The sequence below is a fragment of the Salvia splendens genome, chromosome 15 (assembly GCF_004379255.2).
Source record: "Salvia splendens isolate huo1 chromosome 15, SspV2, whole genome shotgun sequence".
NCBI classification, from domain to species: Eukaryota; Viridiplantae; Streptophyta; class Magnoliopsida; order Lamiales; family Lamiaceae; genus Salvia; species Salvia splendens.
Window position 1 is genome coordinate 30,034,336 of NC_056046.1, and position 22,220 is coordinate 30,056,555.

Consider the following 22,220-nt stretch of genomic DNA (forward strand, 5'->3'; position numbering starts at 1 on the left):
GAAAGTAGTCAATCCTTCTCCCGGATGTTGTGGCAAAATTCGTCGTTCCTTGCAGAGTATCGCCGTATAGTTCTTTTCGAGCCAATCCATTCCCAATATTATGTCGATATTCATCATCGCAATAACATACAAATCATGAGCTACTAGCTTAAGTTCTCCCATCACAAACTCCGCGTTCGAGCAAGTTCGTGAAATATCTATGAGGCCTCATACTAGTGATGATACATTCATTCTAGGTTCAATCGCATCAGTAGGGAGTTATAGGGTCTCTACACATGACACTAATATAAAAGAGTGCGATGCACCCGTATGAAATAAAATGTCGATAGGTATATTATGAAGTGTTCTCATACCTGCCAAATTATCTTGCCCGTGGTTCCCTTGCCCCATTTTTGGCTGCCTTGGTCGCAGTGCATACGCCCTTGCCTGCAGGGACTGTCGGCTTTTCCGTGGTTGTGCCTGCGGCTGCTGCGGAGGGTAGAACTTAATCTCCCCTCGGTTCAGCATGAAGTGCCCGCAGTTGCGGCTGTTGTCCCTATGGGTTTGGCCGAAGAGTCACCCCAGTCTTCGTACTTGGGCACTCACGGGAGAAATGTCCGTTTGATGCACTATTTATTAGCACTAAAACTACTTGCAAGTATACAAGGTAGAAATAGTATAGCTAAAGGTCAGTATTGGGATATCGAACACGGGGAATATAATTGCAACTGACTATTATATACTAAGCGTCAAATACTATCTAGAGAAACAAGAGTTTTGGGAAATTTTGAGAATGAAAACAATTAAAAACAAGTAAACACCTAATTGCAAATAAATCACAAAGATAAAAGATAAGAGATAAGAGAATTCCGGGGATGTGCTTTCACACTTATGGTTATACAAATTCCAACTACAACACCCTAGCACAGTTTATACTTCGATAGAACGAGTCACACAAGTTTTGCCCATGCGGCACAAGCGTAGATTACTAACACTAGGGTTGTCAATCCTAGTCCGTAACTCCTAAAAGCTCCTAAGACCCTTGAAAAGTCTTCACTCTCAATTAACAGTGTCGTTTTAAGGGAAGCTAATTGTAGTGTCTATTAAGTGGATCTAACTCGCCAACCTCCTCTCACGATTATGTAGCAAGTTATATTGAATCAACACCGAATGTGTCACTCAAACATGTAGTATTACGGAACAACTTAAGGAAGAAACGAAATAAAAACAAAACGGATATTAAATAGCAAAAGGAATTGTATAAACCAAAAAGAGTTACTAACACATCCCTAGAATCCTATGAGTTTAGTTACACATGATAGAATAAACTAAAAACATAGATTGAAGGGAAGACAATGAAAACATAAGAACTAAAGCAAATAAAACCCGGAGGTTGAATCCTTGTAGCTTTAATGATCTTCTTGAATCCTTCTCCATCCCCTTGCACAATGAAGCACTCTTAACTTTTGAACCTTGGATGAAAGATGAAAGATTAGGGTTGGAGGAGGAGCCTTGAGGGCTCCCCAATTTTGGAGGCTATGAGTTGGTGAATATTATGAATGAGGTTATGGGGTATATATAGGCTTGAAAAAGGTTTAAACATGGTAAAAGGTGTCCCCCAAGCAATAGGAAATATGTAATTTTTGTGCCCCGTAGTAGAAGGAAAAGATTTGGCTTAACAAGGCAAAAGGTTCTTTCCTTCCTTAAATTTCCGCCTAAGTATGGCAGCTTTGCGCGACTTTGGTAGAAATGCCATAACTTTCTCCACAGAACTCCGATTGAAGTGATCTTGGTACCATCTTGAAACTATTTTCAAGATGAAGAGAATGGTTTGTAGAACGCTCTGATCGGACTTCAGGAACGCCGGAAAATCGAGTTTGAAGTGACGCTGTCGCGCGTGAATAGGTCCAGCGGCCACGGGAAAGAGTCAGACCTCTTTGGAGTGCTTGAAGCGACCGCTGCGTTGAGTGCAGCGGCCCGCTGGGCGTCCCTTCAGTTCCAGCTTCTGGAAATTCACCTTTTTATGCCCTTTTTCTGCTCTATTTTGCACATTTCTCACAAAACACTTCAATATACCAAAATAGATAAAATATACAAAATATGGACATGTAATGCAACTTTGACACTCAAAACGAACCAAATAATGACCTTAAAATAGTGCAAAATCCGAGCGTATCAACTCCCCCAAACTTACATTTTTGTTTGTCCTCGAACAAAACAATAAAGACACGAGAATAGACGCACGGAATGCACAAGGACTAGACGTCATAATTGCCTCAAATTTTGGAAAAGGTAGATTAAGCATGTATTAACGCAATCAAATCAAGTAGGGTTTATTAGTGCACTTTCATTACTAGCTCGTGGAACACCTTGAATTTAAGCACTCACATGTGGCAAACTTCCAAAGATGGGAAGTGTTCTCTCACTCTCAAAGTGTATAAGGTAAAGTATTTAAAAGCACTGAAATCATGCATCATGCAAAGTATACCATAGGCTTGCTCAAAGTCTAATCCCTCCGTTACTAGATCTTATTAAGCATCAAAAGTCCGAAAGGTCTTTATTTTTGGTTGTAATGTGAGGAATATTTGGCGAAAAAGTGACTAAACCCAATTGAAGGGAAGGGTCGTGATTATCGATCTCGGAGTAAGCAAGTGTGCATAGAGAAAATTAATGCAAGTGCTTGGTCAAGACACCACGCTCCTTAAATCCACTGGATCACCAGGTCTAGGAACTCAAGAGAACATAGAGTGTTTGTGTCGTTGAACACACTCGACTCCCCTTCAAAAATAAATCCCTCAACCCATAAATTAGTATAGGGAAGTGGGGTCGATCCCACGAAGATGGATTCGTGAAGTAGTGCTAAGAGACTCTGGAAACAAGCGGCTGCTGCCACGCAAAAAGGGTTGAGAATTTTAACTACCTCTAGACCTAGGACACAGAGAATGTAATAGAATCAGACTTCAATACTGAGAGACACATTTTACTTCCTAGATTGAGTAAACGACTAACTAATTAAGACTAGACAAGGAGAATAAAACAGCGGGGACCATGATTCCAAATATAGCAAGTACGGCTAAAGCTGCAAGTAACAAACTCATGCTCCAACTAACAACGACATGCAATTTTCTAACCAGTTCAAACACGCAAATGGAGAAAACAGAGCATATATCTAGATTCGAGCATAATATAGAGATTGGAATACCGGAAACTTAAATTGTTTCTTCACCCCACAGAAGGGCGGTGTTACCCTTCAACTCCGAGGCTTCCTCCGTCAAGCAATTTTCCGCATAATGTCCACTCATTCGCCTATTTCCTAGGTCCACGCAACTGTCCTCCTCCTTTCCCGGACCTGGCAAAAATCTTCACACACCTGGCTTAAAACGTGCGTTAGACCCAGAAATTTCACAAATTAAAACCCTAGACCTATGCATGAAATTAGCCTTATCAAACTGCTCACACTTAAACCATGCTTGTCCTCAAGTATGAAAGACAAGAAAAAGAAATAAGGCAAATTTCAATGCACGGTTCCCAAGAACGACTCTACAAACAAGACACTAACACAAAACAGACTCCTAAACCTAGACAACTACAGACTCAGAAAAGAAAATAACACATAAAGAACACAAAACACAACAAATAAGCATGCACTAGTTTCAACTTTTAGGCGACTGTCCCCACAAGCTTAAGTTCTCTCTGATCGTCTACAGTCTTCAAATCCTCCTTCTTCCTTCGTCGACCTAAACGGTCCGTCAGTTTGTCAAGAAGCCTATGGATTTCCTAGCGGTTAGGTTCGCTCGATCACTCATTCCTCACCAGGGATGTTAGGATCAAAACGCTCCAAAGTTAAAGTTACACCACTGATGCGTTGGGTTATGAGAGTTTCTCCTTTCTATCATCCCCCTTTTTTTTATTCCTGGGTCAGGTAATTTTTACTTCCTGCCCTTAGGTAATTAAATTTTTTTTATTTTTTTTCCCTTTTCCCCTGGACTTCGTCCAGCTTGAAGTCAGCTTATACCTCCGAATTTTATTTTATTTCTCCTCTGGACTTCGTCCAGCTTATACCTCCTTTTTCTGGACTTCGTCCAGCTTATACCACCAGTTCCTGGACTTCGTCCAGCTTATACCTCCATAACCCATTTTTTCTCCTTTATACTCTACTCCCTAAGCATCAAGTGGTTGCCCATTTTTCACATGTTAGCTCAAAGCGTTTAGGCTTATAACTCACTTTTATAGTAGGGCTACACAGCTAGGTTATCTAAGGCATTTTCCATCGTCCTTACTTCATTCAGACCGCTTTTAGTTTATTAAGGAAAAATACATCAAAGTTGACGTGTATCCTTTCTTCAATTGCTCTTACTAAGTGAATTTTTGCCTTATTGTATCCACTAGCTCATGCAACACGCAACACACAAAATAAAAAAAAACGGAAGACTCTAAGACTCTCATTCATAGAAAAAGAAAAAAAAAAAAAAACAAATACTCCACCTATTCCCTCCCCCTCCCACTTCACTCAAGCTTTTCCCCAAGCTATCCTAGTGAAGAGGGGAAATAGGGAAGTATAAACAACACAAAACAGACCATAAAACAAACAACATGGTAAAACCAAAACAAACTTCTCACACTTAGACCGTACACCGGGCTAAGTGGGAGAAATCTCAACAACCAAAACCGAACATGCAAAAACAGCACAACCCCTTCTCACGAATGCGATTAAGAATGTGAGAAGGTATCAAGATCCGGAAATCAAAAAGAGAATAGAGATGTGGGAGAAGGGCCTCAAGAGTGAGGAAGATGATATTCTTGATCTTTTGATTAACCTCAAGAAGTCAGGAAATGAGTCGCTTCTGTCCATTTGAGAGATCAAAGCATTAATTGTTGTAAGTTTTTAGTATCTAAAAGATTGTGTACTCAACCATTTTTATAAAAGCATAATAATCAGGAACGATTGATTTTACAGGAAATAATGATTGAGACGGTTGATAATCCATCAAATGCAGTTGAGTGGGCGTTGGCAGAAATCGATATTCTTGCTAAGGCATCTGAAGAATTGGATCGAGTGGTAGGTAAAGATAGGCTTGTTCAAGAATTTGATTTGCCTAAATTAAATTATGTGATGACTTGTTTGAAAGAGTCATTTCGGATACATCCATTAGCACCTTTCAATGTCCCACATGTTTCAAGCAAAGATACAGTGGTGTGTGGGTACTTTATCCCAAAGGGGAGCCAAGTGTTGCTTAGTCGTCCTGGCCTAGGGCGGAACCCTAGGGTTTGGGATGAGCCTCTCCGCTTTAGGCCTGAGAGACACGTTCATGATGAAGACTCAGTAGACGTGCTTACGGATCCGGAGTTGCACATGTTGTCGTTTAGTACTGGAAGACGAGGATGCCCTGGAGTCGTTCTTGGTTCTACCCTGAGCACGATGCTTTTGGCTAGACTTATTCAATGTTTTGCATGGAGACCCCCACTTTCTACGAATACTATTGACTTGGCTGAGTCAGAAAATGACTTGGCATTGGCTAAGCCTCTAATTGCTCATGCAGTGCCGCGCTTGAACTCACAAATTTACCTTTAACTCAAACAAAATTAGGATCATATATTTGTATTGCATCATATTTATAAGTGTGTGTTATCAATTGTTGTCTTTTCATATTAACTTGTATTTTATCATCTCATGTACTTATCAGCTGTGTGCTGGAAAGTTGAAAGTTTAGTAAGACTACGTTAATTATTGGAAAAATAATTTTGTCATTGCCAATGTAGAAGGTTTCAACTCTTTAAGAAATTTGTAAAAATAAAGTTAATTGGAACATACTACTAAATTAGCTGATTTGTTTTCGTATAGTATGCACCTTCCATAATGCAAATTAGCATTTCTAACAGATTTATATTTATATATCAATCCAAATTTAAGTTGACATGGCAACATAGGTACAAGGCTTAGAAAATTCTCATCGTAGTCATTGCCATTCTAGATGAAATTGGTCGAATTTTAAAGCTTAGCAAAACAAAATGTCATAAACCAAATGCCTCATCAATGAGTCATTCTAGCAATTTATTCACATAATGCGCAATACCAGTAACATTATATTTCATCTTCTCATTTAAGTAACATATTTTTTAGAATGTCTAACTATAAATGATACAATTTTTTCATATAAAAACATAACTCTCTCCATTCTCTCTCCACTTTAACTCACAATGCAAAACTACGAAAAATTTTGTGCCGAATGAAAAATACTCAACTTAGAATGAAACAAATACTTTATAGGACAGGTTTGAGACGCAATTAGTTACTATGGAAACTTAAATGATTTAATTTTAATTGTGAGACCAAGATTGAAGACATTTTGTATAGTATAGGTGATGTCTGTAGAAACATTTATTAACGTCAATAATTGACTAAAAATGTGTAATTAGACAATATCTTTTGTGGTGTCTAAATTTATTTTATTTACTCTATTTATTACTACTATAATTTAAGAATTATTACCATGAATTCTACGAGGGGCGAATCTAATTAGCGCTAATTTTGCAACCTAGCAACTGATTAGGCTAGACTTCCCAGTATTGATTTTGTAGCAGTCATTCATTTCTTTTGTTTGCTCGATTCTAATAAAAGAAATAGTACTTTCACTCATTTTTGTGTGTGTACACAACCACACACAATTGTTCTATCTAATAATATGTGGTGTGAATGGTTAACCTTGGTTGAACTGTCTTATTCGTTCACGAGAAACCATGCACAATTGTTCTAAATGAAAAACGTTACACATGCATCTTCCACAAAATGATCATATTTCTTTTATTTTAGATCGACCATCAAAATTATTCTCATATTCATTTTTTTCCTTTTCCTCTTCTAATTTATCTGTAGATTCTCTTTTTCTTCTACTTTTAAATCACTCTTTATCTTTTCTTATCATACTTTATTAACTTTATATTCCCTCCATTCCATGTTAATAAAGTCATTATTCTATTTTGGGAAATTCCAAGTTAATTGAATCATTTCTATTTTTAGCAAAGAGTAATTCTCATTTTTACTTTATTTTTTCATCTCTGAAACATGCAGTAGGGACCATTTTCCCAAAACAGCAAGGTACGGATGAAAAGCTGCACATAACTAACTCTGAAATTTAACCAACAACGACCTTCATATCTTCAAATGATTCAAGCATAAACATGGAGAAAATAGAGCATAAACCCAGATCAAAACAGAGCATGATGATTCGAACGTCGGAAATAGCGATTAACCGGAAATTGAACAGATCTACATCTACTAGACGAAGCAACGGGAAAACAGAAACCAAACATCAGCAACCATGCAGAATTCAACAACTCTGCTCCAGATTCATACGTCGAATGCTTAATCCAATCCGGATCCAAGCAATCTGAACCCAACAACGATCAATCCCAACTCCATCAACTCCGATTCAACAAATTCACTCCGATCGACAACAAATTAAACCACAATTCAACTCCAAACCAACAAATCAAGTGCGAAATGCATCCAAACGAGTAAATCAACTTCGAACTCAGAAATCGACATCAAGCTCAGAATCAAACATAGCCATAACAGAAAATGAAACTTTCATAACCACGCGAATTAAACTTCACAAAAGCAAGAGGGTCGAGCTTCGAATCGCGAAGTCTCGGACGAAATTCCAAAAGAAATTAACTAGAAAGCGGTAAATTGTTTCTTCGCCCTTCGTGAGGATGGTGTTACACATCAACTAACTCAAAAACTCCTGATGAACCCCATGAATTGCCTATTGAGTGTGTGGAGAAGTGTGTGGAAAGTGAGCTAAAAGCGAAAATGTGATGCGAGTGTTGATATCATGTGTGTCGCGTGCTCTCTATTTATAGATGAGGAGTCGATCTTCTAGAATCTCCTTTTGAATTCTCCACTTTGCCCTCCATCTGGCAATTTATTAATTTTCTGCTCACTTTTCTGTTGAATTCCTTCGCCAGACGATTATCTTCTTCCCCTCCTGGGTCTGGCGATTTTCTCCACACACCTGGCTTAAAACATGTGTTAGACCCTGGAAATCATTGAATTTAACCCCATAACCGATGCATGAAATTAGCCTTATCAAACTGCTCACACTTAAATCATACTTGTCCTCTAGTATAAAGACAAGAAGAATAAATAAGGTGAATTTCAATGCATGGTTATCCTATGACCGACCCTAAAGACACGAACAAAACACAAACTCCTAGACCTAGACACATAAACTGACTCAACAAAGAAAAACAAACACTTAAAGAAAACAACATATTTGCATGAACTAGCTTCAACTTTTAGGCAGCCATCCCCACAAGCTTAAGGTCAATCTGATTGTCTACAGTCTCCAAATCCTCCCCTTCCCTTCTTCCACCTAGTCGGTCTGTCAGTTCGTCAAGATAGGCTACAACCTCACCCATTGTTGGATTCGCTCGATCACTCATTCCTCACCAGGGATGTTAGGATCTATCACTCTGCAATTTTTGCCACACCACTGATGCTTCGGGTTATGAAAATTCCCCTTTTACAGCTTCCTACTCCCCTTAATTCCCGGGTCAGGTTACTATTGCTTCCTGGCCTTGGATTTCTTTTTGCTCCTTCTGGACTTCGGCCAGCTTATACCTCCTAATTTTCCTTGACTTCGTCCAGCTTATACCTCCAAAATTTATTATATATATATATATATATATATATATAGAGGTGTGATCAAATACAAACTCTCTAAAATACAAACTATACAAACTATGTCACCGGAGTGTACAAATTATGTCACCGGGGGTCGATGTCAACGGAATGTACAAATTATGTCACCAGGGGGGATGTACGGAGTGTACAAATTCTGTCGACGGGGGTGTCCAAATTCTGATTTTTCGATGTCAAAATGTTGACATTAGAAAAATCTCTTATATTAACCGTTGATTAATTGTATTAAGTGCGTATGATTAAAGTTTGTATAGTTTGTATTTTAGAGAGTTTATACTGTATCACACCCCTATATATATATATATATATATATATATATATTAATTCCTCCCGTGGACTTCGTCCAGCTTATACCTCATTTTTCCTGGACTTCTTCTAGCTTATACCTCCAGTACCCTTTTCCCAGGCCCACGAGGTTTTGCTTTTCACCACTATTTTCCTCCTTTCTATATTCTCTCCCTAAGCATCAGATGGCAGCCCCTCTTTTTACATGTTAGAGTAAAGTGTTTAAGCTTATAACTCACTTTTATGGTGGGGACTCACAACTAGGTCAGCTAAGGCATTCTCTATCGTCCTCACTTCATCCAAACCGATTTCAGTTTATTAAGGATAAAGGCCTCAAAGTTGACGTGCATCCTCTCTTCAATTACTCTCACTAAGGGAATCTTGCCTTATTATATTCACCAACTCATGCTAAAAACACATAATTCCTAAAAAAATGACTCATAGACCTAACAACTTCTACTCATGCTGGACACAGACTGCACTAACTCCCTCCCCCCTCCCACTTCACTCAAGCTTGTCTCCAAGCCATCCTAGTGAAGGGGGGAAACATGGTAGTTGGTGCGCACATAAACCAAATCACAGAATTAAACAAACATGCTACACGAAACATATATGTACAAAACAAACTTCTCACACTTAGACCGGGTACAGGGCTAAGTGGGAGAAGACACTATTGCTTAACAGAAACCAAACATGCTATATAAACCCAAACTTCTCACAATTAGACCAAGGATTGGGCTAAGTGGGAGATAACACATGTATACATAACAAAACATACTAAACACAAAAACACACATTCACAGACTCAAAAACACAAACATGCAAAATATACAAAAGACAAAATAAAATAAAATTACTGAAATGTAAATTTACTTGGTCGTTGGGGGGTATCAATTCTGAGTCTGGCCCCCACAGGAGCCAGACTTGGGTGGTACATTGGGGCGGTTCATCTTTACTTTCTTCTTAACCAGCGACAACGGTTCCTCTTCCTCGATCTCGGGTTGCTTAGACATGGGCTTTCTCTCGGACAGGGGCGCTACAGGCTTGGACGTGGATGTGGGCTTCTGGAGGGATGAGCTTCCTTGACCAGGTTACCTGGTCATACTGCTGGCTCAAGGAGGTAGCCTTTTCTGGGTCAAGGGAAATTTTTTCTCAAGCCAGTCAGCCATCTTCATCATTATTCTGACCGCATCAGCCATCCGATCGTTCTGCAGGGACGATTTCTCTGCCCAGTCAGCAATGCTTCCTTTCAGCGCTTGTATCTCTCCACGGACTTCAGTAAGTTCTTTACGAACTTCTAGCATCTCTTTCCTCAGCTCTTCACCATCCATACTTGTCGACGCCTCTGCTCCTTCCACCTCGCGCTTCACCACGGGCTCTGCCTTCCCTACTTCATAAAAGCACACATCCGAGCCATCCATGTACAGGAGACCTTTGTTAAAGAAGTACTCCACGCTGAATAGCTCTAGAGCTTCACACATGATCACCTCGGGTGCAGACTTGGCAATTTTCATCACAACATTACACTGGAGGTAGGCACCGAGGATATGGCAGGTGTATATGTGACGAGAAGGGTTTGCGGTCATCTGGTAGCACGCTTGGGCCAACCAGTAGCCTAGGTGAACCTTGATCTTCTTCCCCATACACTAAGTGGAGTAGAGGTCGGGGGTGGTGAGGGCAGAGCTTGCTGTTCCCATCAAATTATACCCGATGAAGACTTGAGCAAATCGGAAGACGCGGTTGATAAGCTGGACGAAGTCCAGAAGAGGGGATGGAAATAGACGGAGTAAGACCTTAAGGAACTAGCCTGCGCCCATGAACTCAAGGCATCAGTGGTATGGCAAAATGAATGAGAGAATGGTCCTAACATCTCTGGTGAGAAATGAGTGACCGAGTGAATCCAACAGTTGGCTGGAGTAGGGGCTGTCTTGACGAATGGACAAGCTGATTAGACTAAGTAATAGGGGGAGGGAAGAATTTGAGACTGCAGAGTATCTAGAACGACCTTAAGCTTGTGGGGGATGCAGCCTGAAAACAAACCAGTGTCATTCGTGAAAATTCATAGATAAGTGTTAATCTTAGGAGTCTGTTTAAGTCAGTGTTGTGAATAGTCGCTAGTCCGTAGAAATTGGTCAGGAATCCATGCATGCATCTTGCCCTTTAATTCTTTTTGATATTTCATACTTAAGGACAAGCATGATTTAAGTGTGACCAGTTTGATGGGGCGCAATACAAGCATGGCTTTATAGGGTTTATTTCACTAATGTTGCTGGTAATGGGCGAAAAGTGTGTTAGATTTGAGTGTGCAGGGCAGCAGCACGGGAAAGCACCAGGTTGAGCAGCAACTTGATCACCTCGGCGAAATAGAGCAGAAAAGAGAAGAATGAGGTCAAGTTGATCCACTGCGCTTGCGAGCTGATCAGTTGAGACCCCAGCACTTAGAAGGATGAGTCACAGGAGAGAGAAAAGACAAAAAGCATCTCAGAAGGGCATAGCGGTAAAAGTGTCATGTGGGCTTGCCCTAGGGATTTGGGCCCAAGAAGTTGTCCTATAAATATAGATGAGACACATTGAAGAACAGACACGTACACTCCTCACTTCAGTTACCTCAAGTCACCACTTTCCTTAGTATGGAGTAGAAGCCATTCGGGAGAGAAAGAGCCACATCTCAGCATGCTGTCCTTGCTAGAGGAGGAGTCAAATTCAAGCCACCATCATTTACATCGTTTGCTTTCTTTGTTTCTCGAGGGGTTCAAACACTTAGTTTCTATTTTCGTGCTTAACATTAGTAGTTAGCTACTTATTTCAGTTTGTTCTGTTTTTAAGCTACTCAGGTTTCATTTCTAGTCTACTAGATCGTGCCATTTGAGTTATGAACTTCTGTTTGCTTATTTCCTTTGCCGATCTTGAATGAAATAGAATTTTTAGTTGTAGTCGTGTTGGATCTGTTGATTTCTTTCTTGAAAATCTTGATGCATTTGGTTTCAGCTCTTTTTCTATTCCTTGCCTAGGTAGATGGTGTTTAGTTTTGTTTATTTGCAAGAAGAAGTAGTCAATTCTCTAGATCTGTCTCTGTTGCTTAAGAATTCATATGATCAGTTTTGAATCGGTGTTGTTTTATGTTTAATGCTTATGCTCTGTTCAGATCTGTCTATTTGTCGTTCAATTTTCATTTCTTAGAGAAGAAGACAATGGTAGTTAGTTATACTGCATGTCCCTGTCACCTTTTCCTAGTTTTCGCAGTTTTTGTAGTTCGCAGGTAGTGTCAGTGGTCCCAAGACGCTTTATGCTTTTCGCTTTCTTAGTTTAGTTGATCAGTTGGTGGTTTACGTTTATAATGTTCACGTTTGATTTGATCAATTTAATTTACCCGTTGAGCAGTTTAAATTCTTAGTTAATCTTAACCCCCTTTTAAAGCGTGGCAGCAGCTAAGACCGCCCAAAATGTCTCAACCCCAACTCCATTCGCAACCATCTCTGTGGGATTCGACCCTTACTTCCCTCTACTAAGACGATAGTAGTGCGGGTTAAGGCTTTGAAAGGCATCCCATGTTTCAATCTGGAACATAAAAGCTACGAGGGGCTGTTGCTCTCTGTTTTTACTTGTGTTTGTGTTTCCGGAAAGTTATAAGGAATTCGCTTATATGACAGCTTTTCATGAATCCACAAGGTTTTGTATGGTCTCAAGCAAAGCTCAAGACAGTGGTATTTGAGATTTGATGAGTGCATTCAGGAATTTGGTTTTGAAAAACCAAGATATGAAAGTTGTATATTCATAAAGAGAAAGGAGAGCATACCAGTAGCCTACCTGCTACTTTGTGTAGATGATATGCTCATTGCAACTCCTGCTACTTTGTGTAGATGATATGTTTCTTCCTTCCTTCTTTCGTTCTTATTCCTTGTAACCCTAGTATCCAATTCCCTCTCCCTCTTTAAATTCTATTTTCTCCACATTATTCACACACCCACATTTCAAATTCACATTTACTCAAAATTCTTAGGATTCTACCAATTGTTCTTTTGCATAACTGTCAATCAACACAAGGAACGTTCTTCTTTTAATTTCTGAGCATTGATCTTGAATTCTTTCATTGGATGACTTTGTTGTTGATATATATTTTGGTAGTTTGGATTGGAGTTTGATGGGGGATGATTTGCACAATGGTTTGCACAAGACCAAATGTGAGCCATGGTGTTGCCACAAATTGGATTTTGAGATATCTAGGAGGGACATCTAATTACAGTATTCTATTCTCAGACACTAAGGGCAGTGATCAAGATCCATTAGTGGGGTTCTGTGACTCTAATTTTGCTGTAAGTTTTGACACGAGAGAGTCACACACCTGACACATCTTTCGTTTATGAAGGAGAATTTTTGGTTGAAGAATCCCCTCTGATTTTGGGATAAACTAAGAAGTCGTGATTGTTTCCAGTGACTATAGTAGTGCTATCTGCCTCACCAAACACCAGACCTTCCATGAGAGAAGTAAACATGTGGATGTAAAGTTGCATTTCATTGGATATGAAGTGAAAAGGGGTTCTGAAAGTGATGAAAGTGTCCATAAAAGAGAATGCATGAGATATACTGACAAAGACTTTACCATGTTCCAAGCTCAAGCATTGCTTGAATTTGGTGGTCAGATTATTCAATCATGACCTAGGTGGAGAATTTGTAAGATATGTGGATGCATATTGAATAAGTCATAAACCGAGGACCAAGTTGAAAATGGGAATAAGTTTGAAAATTTGTTTCCAACGGCTACTGTAGGCATTTGCAACCGAAGGGTTTGCGAGCTTAGATTGAGCTCAATCTTGTTGGGCGATATGTGTGCTCTCTCAGTTCACATACATATACAGATTCAGTTAGTGATAAGAAAGAGAACAATAATCATTTCTATGTGAGGAGATTAATATTGTAGTTAAGAGCTCACAAGTTTAAGCGATTGTTTTCTTGAATGATTCTCGAGCGATTCTGACGAGCTTTTTTTTATTGTCATTGAGTGTTGAATAAATTGGTTGATAGCTTCTCTGTGGATGTAGGTCATACGACCGAACCACGGAACTATGTATTTTGCATTAATTCGTTTCTTTGATTTTATTTATTTTTTTCGTCGATTACTAACATTTCTCGTGCTAAATTTACAGAACCAACAATAGGTGAGTGTGTGGGAATAGGTATATGTAAAGAACAATTTATTGGAGCTTGACGATAAACTTGCAAAAAACATATTTCATTACGTAAACCATGCACTGTTGATGAAACACAACATTCTCGAGTTATGGGCATGTATCATATGTCCGAGTTATATACTACAACAATCCAATCCTCCTTTCTTAAAAATAGCTATATCACTCAATATGAACTATAAAACCAATTATGTACGACATATTTCTAAACCACCATCATCATGCATGATCATGTGTCATAATATTTCACAGTCTAATGACTTAATTTAGTGTACAAATTATTTCACAACAAATACCTCAAATAAATACATACAACAATATAATACAAATACAAGCATATATTATTATTATTATTTTCACACATGTTGAAGATAAATTTGTGAGTCTAACCGAGGCACTGCATGAGCAATCAATTAGCCAACGATAAGTCATGTTTAGACTCAGCCAAGTCAATAGTACTGGTATCAAGTGGTTGCTTCCAGCTAAAACCTTGAATAAGTCTAGCCAAAAGCATGGTTGTTGTGGTAGAACCAAGCTCAAGGGTGGGGCATCCTTGTCTTCCGGTACTAAATGACAAAATACGCAAATCGTGATCCACAAGCGAGACATTTGAGACTTCATCAACAATGTGTCGTTCTGGCTTGAACCGGAGAGGCTCATCCCAAATCCTAGTTCCGACCTAGGCCAGGGCGGCTAAGCACCACATGACTACCCTTTGGGATGAAATAGCCACCCATGACAATGTTTTTGCTTGAAATGTGAGGCAAAGTAAATGGTGATACCGGGTTGATTCTAAATGACTCTTTTAGACAAGCCTTCACGTAATTTAGTTTCGACAAATCTGATTCTTGAACGAGCTTGTTCTTACCTATAACTCGGTCCAACTCCTCACATGCTTTAGCAAGAATGTCGGGTTGATTGATCATCTCTGCCATAGTCCACTTAACTGCATTTGAAGGATTATCAATTGTTGCCAACATCATTTCCTATAAAATCAACATCATATTTGTAACGCCCCACTTTTTGAACCCTAATTTTTCGAACCCTAAAATTTTGCATTAAATGTTTTAATGCCGTGAAGTATGTGGATTAATTGACGAGTGAATTAATTGCTTGATTTCTGTGCGACCTAATTTTGTTTTGGAGTTGAGAGGTGGAATAGTCAATCTTGTCGAATTGATGACGTGGCCTTAATTAATCGATGCGGAATGAAATATAGCCACAATTTATATTTTTATTTTGGGGAGTGAGATTTTAATAGGATCATCAATAACTACCTTACCCATTTTATTGGAATTTTCGACCACTATAAATTTATGGAGAGGAATTCTATTTTCTTGGATTTAATTATTTGCTTGGGATAATTATCCAATTAAATCCAAAGCCAATTATTACCTCCATGGAAATTTCGACCCCTATGGTTTATTCATGGAGATTTTCGAAAATCTCCTAATTATGGAGAGGTGGAATTATTCATTATATTAATTGATCCCTTATTTATTTCTTTCTATGATTTAATTGGAATATCCTAGCAAATCTTACCTTACCTTAATTTATTCAAGATTTGGAAATTATTCCTTGTGGAAGGAATATTTCACACGCCTATTTCCATTTATTGTGGGAGGATTTTTATTGATTTTCTTGCTCCGTATTATTTTATTATGCTCCGTGAAAATACTAAATTAAATCAATGGCTAAATAAATAGCCATGATTTTCGAAATATTCTCCCTTATTCTCCCTCATCTTCCACGCCAATCATCCCCCAAATCTTCTTCAAATATCTTTTAATTAATCCTCCATATCTCATGAAATTAATTAGAGATTCTTTCCTAACTCTATAAAATATGAGAAACCCTACACCTAGAGATCAAAAATCACGCTCCCACCCCCCCCCCTTGAAACTCACGCCACTTTTCTCTCCCACTCTCTCCCAATCTTCTCCAATTTTTCTCCATGAATTCTTCTTCCTTTGAAAAGAATTTAAGTTGAAGCCTCTAGAGTTGTTGAAGAATCAAGATCATGTTTTGTTTCTACCAATCGTTTCTATCAAGAAGAGGTATTTTGATCTATCTTTTCTCATCTAACCTATTAATCGGTATTCTTGAACCCTCATGCATATAGTGAGTGTAGGGATTTCAAATCTAAGGGATTTAATCGGTGGGAATTTGTGTTTGGATGTGTGATTTGCGTTTTGAATGAATTGTTTGATGATTTAATGAATCTATAATGAATGATATATGATGTTACGAAAACGTGAGTATAAGGACTCTCTCGAGCATGTGTGTGTGTTAAAACCATGAAAAAGTTGATTTTGAATAAATAGGGATAAACCCTAATTCGAATTTTTAAAGGCATGAAAAGCTGTAAGTTCGGACAGTATGTTCCGACATGTATTTGACCGACCAAATGAACTCCGATTTGATCGATTGTTTTTCCTGAGTAAACCTCATGATGTCTTCTGTATTGTGTGCGAATTTCAACTCATTTGGAAGAAATATGAATTTATGGTGAATTTTTAAATTTGACTGCGCAATTCTGCCAGAAACATGTTTTCTCGACCAGTGGGTTACGTCTTTGATTTGACCGACTAAAAAGGGGTATTTTGACATGAAATTTAAACTGGAAGTTATTTTATGAGTCTACTGATTTTTTGTAAAGTTTTAGCCCCAACGGAAGTCGGATGAATTTTAAATGATTTTTATAAAATGGTTGCGCAGTGCTGCCAGATTTCTACCTTTGCAAAATAACTATATCTTTATGTTTTGAATGACATACATGAATTATATATGTGACGAGAGGATGTGATATGCAAAGATGTTATGCTATGATGTGATTTCCATTTGTTGTTGGGAAAAGGGAAAAATTAAGGACATGCATAATATTAAGTCCATGTTGGTGACTAATTGAGAATACCTTATCTAAAGGTGATAATTCATGCGCTAAACGTGATATCAAAGGAAAAGCGATACTTGAAATCTAAACGGTCGAGGTGGGCTTCTTTTCTACCCTACACTATGTGTGGGCTTTCTTTTACTAAACTCTTTTACGTATGATTGTGGAGCTATAAGGGTGGTTTAAAGTATTTATCATGCCGTGATTTGTTTTAACGTGCCTATCTGATGTGGCTGTTGCCACTGTTATATAAATCGAATTCGGGTCCTCGTAGAGCCGCAAACTCTACTTGGATTAGTGTACACCTATGGTAGATCGTGTGCTAGCGTACGGGCTGGCCGGTCTAGTGACCTGGTTTGCGGCCGCATTCCTTGTCATGTATTGGCAGATATGGCTATTGTCTATGTGAAAATGACTGATCAGTCGAATTTTACAATGGAAAATGATTTGAGTGCCTCGGGCCTTTCTAAAGCTAAACCCCGATGGTTACTTACGTATGGCATGATAAACTATATCTTTATTAAAAATGTTTTCGGCATAAGTCCACTGAGTATTTTATAAGTACTCAGCCCTGCATATGTTTTCCTTATGTGCAGGTTGAGCGGCGACGAGCGGTTGGCGGTGTTGAGCAAATTAAACGAAATGATAATATTGTCTTGAAACTCCGAGTGTCGTCGTGTCTTCACACATGACTTCACTCTTTCTCTTGGTCGTTTTCCGCTACGATATTTCTTTTACTTATTAGCAATTGGGCTTGAACTTGAATTTGTTCCGTTATTGGATATTTTAAAGTCTTGCTGGATAATGTCAAACTCTTAATCTTTTTCATTAATATTAATGTCTGGCCCAACTCATTATTTAAACCCGAGCCCTCATCTTGTTTTATACTTAATTGCTCGTTTAATATGTTGGTCAAGCCTTATTGATGAAACCTTAGCCTATTTTCCTTGTTATATTTAAGTCTGTTTAAGTCGCGATCGCCCGCATTTATTATACCCTAGAATGGCGGTCGTGACAGTTTGGTATCAGAGCCTCAGTTCTTTCCGCTATGAACCCAAGAGTCTTGTTGAGTCAAAGTCTATTCATGTGTAATTTGACTAAATGATAATCGTCGAAGGCTCAACACCACGACTCGTCTCCGCCCAACCACGAAGAATGAGGTAACAAGTATCTCAATTTATATTGATCCGAACCTGTGAAATGTTGGAAATTTCGATGGGAATATTACTCTTGTGAGAATGAAATTATTTCGATGGAAATCGAAGATAATATGACGTCTTCGAAAATGTTGTTTGAAGTGTGGGATGATGAAAATACATGTATATGAAATTGTTTAATACTACTATGCCAAAAAAATGATGAATATTGTTGTGCACACCCCGATGAGGAAAATCGGCAAATATGTGATTGGACTTGTATGAGTTTGGGTAGATGAAATTCTAAATGATTGAAATCACATGAATTGTGAAACGTAAAGTATGCGTGTGATTACTCGATTATACTATGAAACAACACCTATGGAAAATAAGTAAATACTATGGCTTTTGGAAAATGTTGTGAAGATATGAACCGTGAGACACTATGAGATTATACAATTGCTTTTGTTTAACAGTGAGGCATGATGGCTTTGAATGTGTTGGATATTGAAGTGTGATTGTGAACTTGTATTAATTGACGATGAGATTTGCTATTACGTCCACGAAACTGCAAATTTTTTACATGAAGAAAATACATGTTACTTCCATGAACGACAAAACTTTTATGCTTAGGCGGTTAAAATTTCATGACTATGAAACTGTGAAATGCAAAGCATGATACGCGCGTAGTTGCGAATTGTGATTGTGATACAGATGAGCATGAACTGCATGATTTATGAAATGCGATTCCATGGATGATTGATTGACTAAGTGTTGCTATTCACACATATTAATGTACGATGTTTGTTATGCTATGGAATACCAAATGATTATACGAATAAATGTGTTGATTGTGAAATATATGCATGACGTTTATGTGGTGGAAATTCATGACCGGTGAAGTACGAGGTATCGTATAGAACCACTATTAAAGTGGAATGTGGAACTTTTGAACTTAGCTGCAACGTAGGAGCCAGATGAAGCTTAAGTTAGGTAATGATCAGATAGACGTTGAAGTACGAGGCTTCAAGCTATGCTTGAAATTATAACTGTAAGTTGACACTGCAATATCACTTTTCCTGAGTGATAAAACCAACGAAAATATATATTTCACAAACTTTGGTGGTATCCTCATAATGGCGAGATCATACCTAAGATATAATAAAACTATGCAGTCTTGCATACCATGCCAAAATGGCGATGCGACACAAATACGATGACGTTTACCACACCTTAAGACCACGTGTGCAATGGCAAGGCATTTCCGAAAATCTACGTGGCATGGCAAGAAGACTTGTAGATGCGGCCATAAATAAAAAAAATGTGTTATTAATTTTCGACATACGATGAACCTCAACTTGAATCCACCGATTTCATAGAACGATGTTACCCACGTTCAGGCTCGCGAAAAATGTGCGAGGGAGTGCAAACCCTCGTAGCTAGAATGAACGATATTTAAATCAACAGTACGTACTTGGATTCTAAATTCCTTTCGGGACGTTTTGAATAAACGTGAGCCCTTGTCTATTTAAACTCCTTGGTTGACTCCCAATTTGCAAGTAATGCCCATTATACTTTCTTCATCGAGTTATGACTCGCTTTCAGTTCTTCAAAATTTGTACTTGCCTTCGTAACCTTGGACATCTTGATTAATCGTCTTCTTTGATTCATCTTTCGTAAGGACAATATTTTGACCTTGTGAACTTCCGTCATTGAACTTCATTCCTAAGGTCGTTTGCAGTTATGACCTTCAGTATGATCACACCTCCAGACCTGTTTTCTTCAAATAATGGAATATTCTTATTGGAACTATTGGTTCACCTCTTTATTTTGTAACCATGTATGTGGCAAGTTCTTTCTTGCAGAAGTGAAATTCTTTTTAGCTCGGTTTCACTACATATATTGCTTCATACTCAATGATTTTTCTTTCTGCAACAGCAAGTTAAGACTATCTTGTTCTCTCCTTCCTTAATGGTTGATCTTGTTAAATTTCTGAAAAATTCCATTCACATTGAGTTGTCTTTAACAACCCCCGCGAACCCAATTGATGTGAGTTCATCTTTTTCCAATACCATGATGTTGTTGAACCATTATTTGTACTACTTCATGACATTTGTCTATGTTTCTAAATCCTGCCGCGACTGATTATTTAGGCCTTGACCCGTTTGAACGATATCATTCATTGCTGTCCGGAATTTTTGCAAATTGTGATCTAGCAGTCGGCTATGGAATTTGAGAATTTTGCAGTTTCATCCTGTTTCCATGACCTATCTCATGTTCTTTCGAGCTCTCATCAGAAGTAAATTCTCAAATCTCTATGGGTTTTATTTGATACCTCTAAACCATTTGATTCTCAGAATGGACGGGTTGAGTCCAATGGAACTCAATCATTGCATTGTTGTTCTTGTTTCCTTGATTAATTTTGGAGCCTTCCCGACTAAAAACATCCTCAGCAATGTTGCAACAATTTGAAATCTGTTCATATCCAAGTAAGACTGTTGGGAGATGATAAAACCTTTGCCTGTTCGGGACCTAAAGATTGCAGTGAAGATGTGCATGCCATATACTTTAACTAATTGTGAAGATGGTTTTTGAAAGACTGAAATCTTCAAGTAAGCCTATAAGCGCAAAGAGTTTTGTTCTATCAATTCTTCGCTGCGAACGGATTGAACAAATTTAGGGAGTTTGCTATACTAAGTTTTGACAGTCACAACCGTTCCCGGATGTTGTGACCAAACTTAGGACCGCGCAGCAAATTCTACCTATAAAATGCTTGATATTGCTTAAAGAAGTATAGAATTGTGTTTGAGAGAATGGCTGAAGAATGTGTTCCTTTCATAAAATACTTCCGTGAGAATGATGAAAAGGGTAGGGCGATGATGCTTCCAAGTTAAGAAGATTGGGATAATGCAAAAGCATTTGTACACTTCCTCAAAAGTTTCTATGACCTGACTTTATAGCTAAGTGCTTCTAAAACTCCTACGTCCCATTTGATTGCACTTTCAATGTTTGCTTTACAAATTGAGATTGAGAAAAAGTGTGGTGATTGAGATTTCACTGAAATTTGAAAAATATGGGGAGGATTGGAGTAAAATGAATCCACTGATTTTTATTTCTAATGTCTTGGATCCGAGGAACAAGCTTCAAATGCTTAAAGTTAGTGTCAAAAAACTGAAAGTCAGGAGCTTAACAAATGTTGATCAAGACCAACAGCTTCAACACTTGTGTGATCGATTTAAAAATGACTTGGTCAATTTGTGGGGAGAATATAAGGGAGTAAATGATACCGTGTTGAATCAGAGGCCACTTCTAGAATGTGAGGATGTTGGAGACAATATTGGCCAAGGTGGATTGTATCTCTTTGATGAATGTATAATGGAGTGCAAGAGGAAATTGAACAAGACCAACTGAATCAAATATCAAATGAAGTGGATAAGTACCTAGCTGATGAGATGGAGAAGAGGTCTAATCATACTTTTGATCTTTGGAGTGGTGGAAATTAAATGCATCTAGGTATCCAATCCTTTCACTATTGCGAAGGATATCTTTGCAATTCCAAGCTCAAAGGTTGCAAGTGATTCTGCTTTTAGCTTAGGTAAAAGGGTTGTGGATTCTTTTAGAACGTGTTGAGTCCAAAAATGGTAGAGGCATTGGTGTGCACTAGTGATTGGCTTAGAACTGAAAATTTAGCTTATATAAGGATCCCATTGATGACGACTTGAATTTTATAGAGAAATTGAAGAAATAGAAAAGAGTATGTTGCTTTACTCTTTAGTATCAATTATTAGCTTATATCTTTAGATGTTAATATCCTTTTGTGTTTCTTTTGTAGATCAAAACATGGGCCAAGATGCTTCTCAAGTAACACCTCCTACTTGAGCTAATCCTTTGCCTATCATAATTCACAAGCACAAGAATTGCAATTCACAATCCTTTGCCTAATCCTTTGTCAGTTGTTACAGTCTGAAATCAGCTTGCAATTAGATGGGTGATGATCTTTGTGAGTAGTTACAGTCTTAGCACAAGAATGAAAACCA

General features: G+C 38.3%; 2 protein-coding genes and 1 long non-coding RNA gene across 3 annotated transcripts; 2 read left to right on the plus strand and 1 right to left on the minus strand.

Moving 5' to 3' along the window:
- The first annotated feature begins 4,942 nt into the window (after positions 1-4,942).
- Positions 4,943-5,551, plus strand: LOC121766999 (phenylalanine N-monooxygenase-like). The gene has a single exon (XM_042163217.1). The coding sequence runs from the start codon at positions 4,943-4,945 to the stop codon at positions 5,549-5,551; it is 609 nt and encodes a 202-aa protein (XP_042019151.1).
- Positions 5,552-14,822: 9,271 nt separating this feature from the next.
- Positions 14,823-15,137, minus strand: LOC121767000 (phenylalanine N-monooxygenase-like). The gene has a single exon (XM_042163218.1). It carries the CDS (start codon positions 15,135-15,137, stop codon positions 14,823-14,825), a length of 315 nt encoding a protein of 104 aa, XP_042019152.1.
- Positions 15,138-16,054: 917 nt separating this feature from the next.
- Positions 16,055-17,678, plus strand: LOC121768193. The gene is made up of 3 exons (XR_006043305.1): positions 16,055-16,211; positions 17,080-17,144; positions 17,644-17,678. It is a non-coding gene; the product is annotated as an uncharacterized LOC121768193 (long non-coding RNA).
- The last annotated feature ends 4,542 nt before the right edge of the window (positions 17,679-22,220 follow it).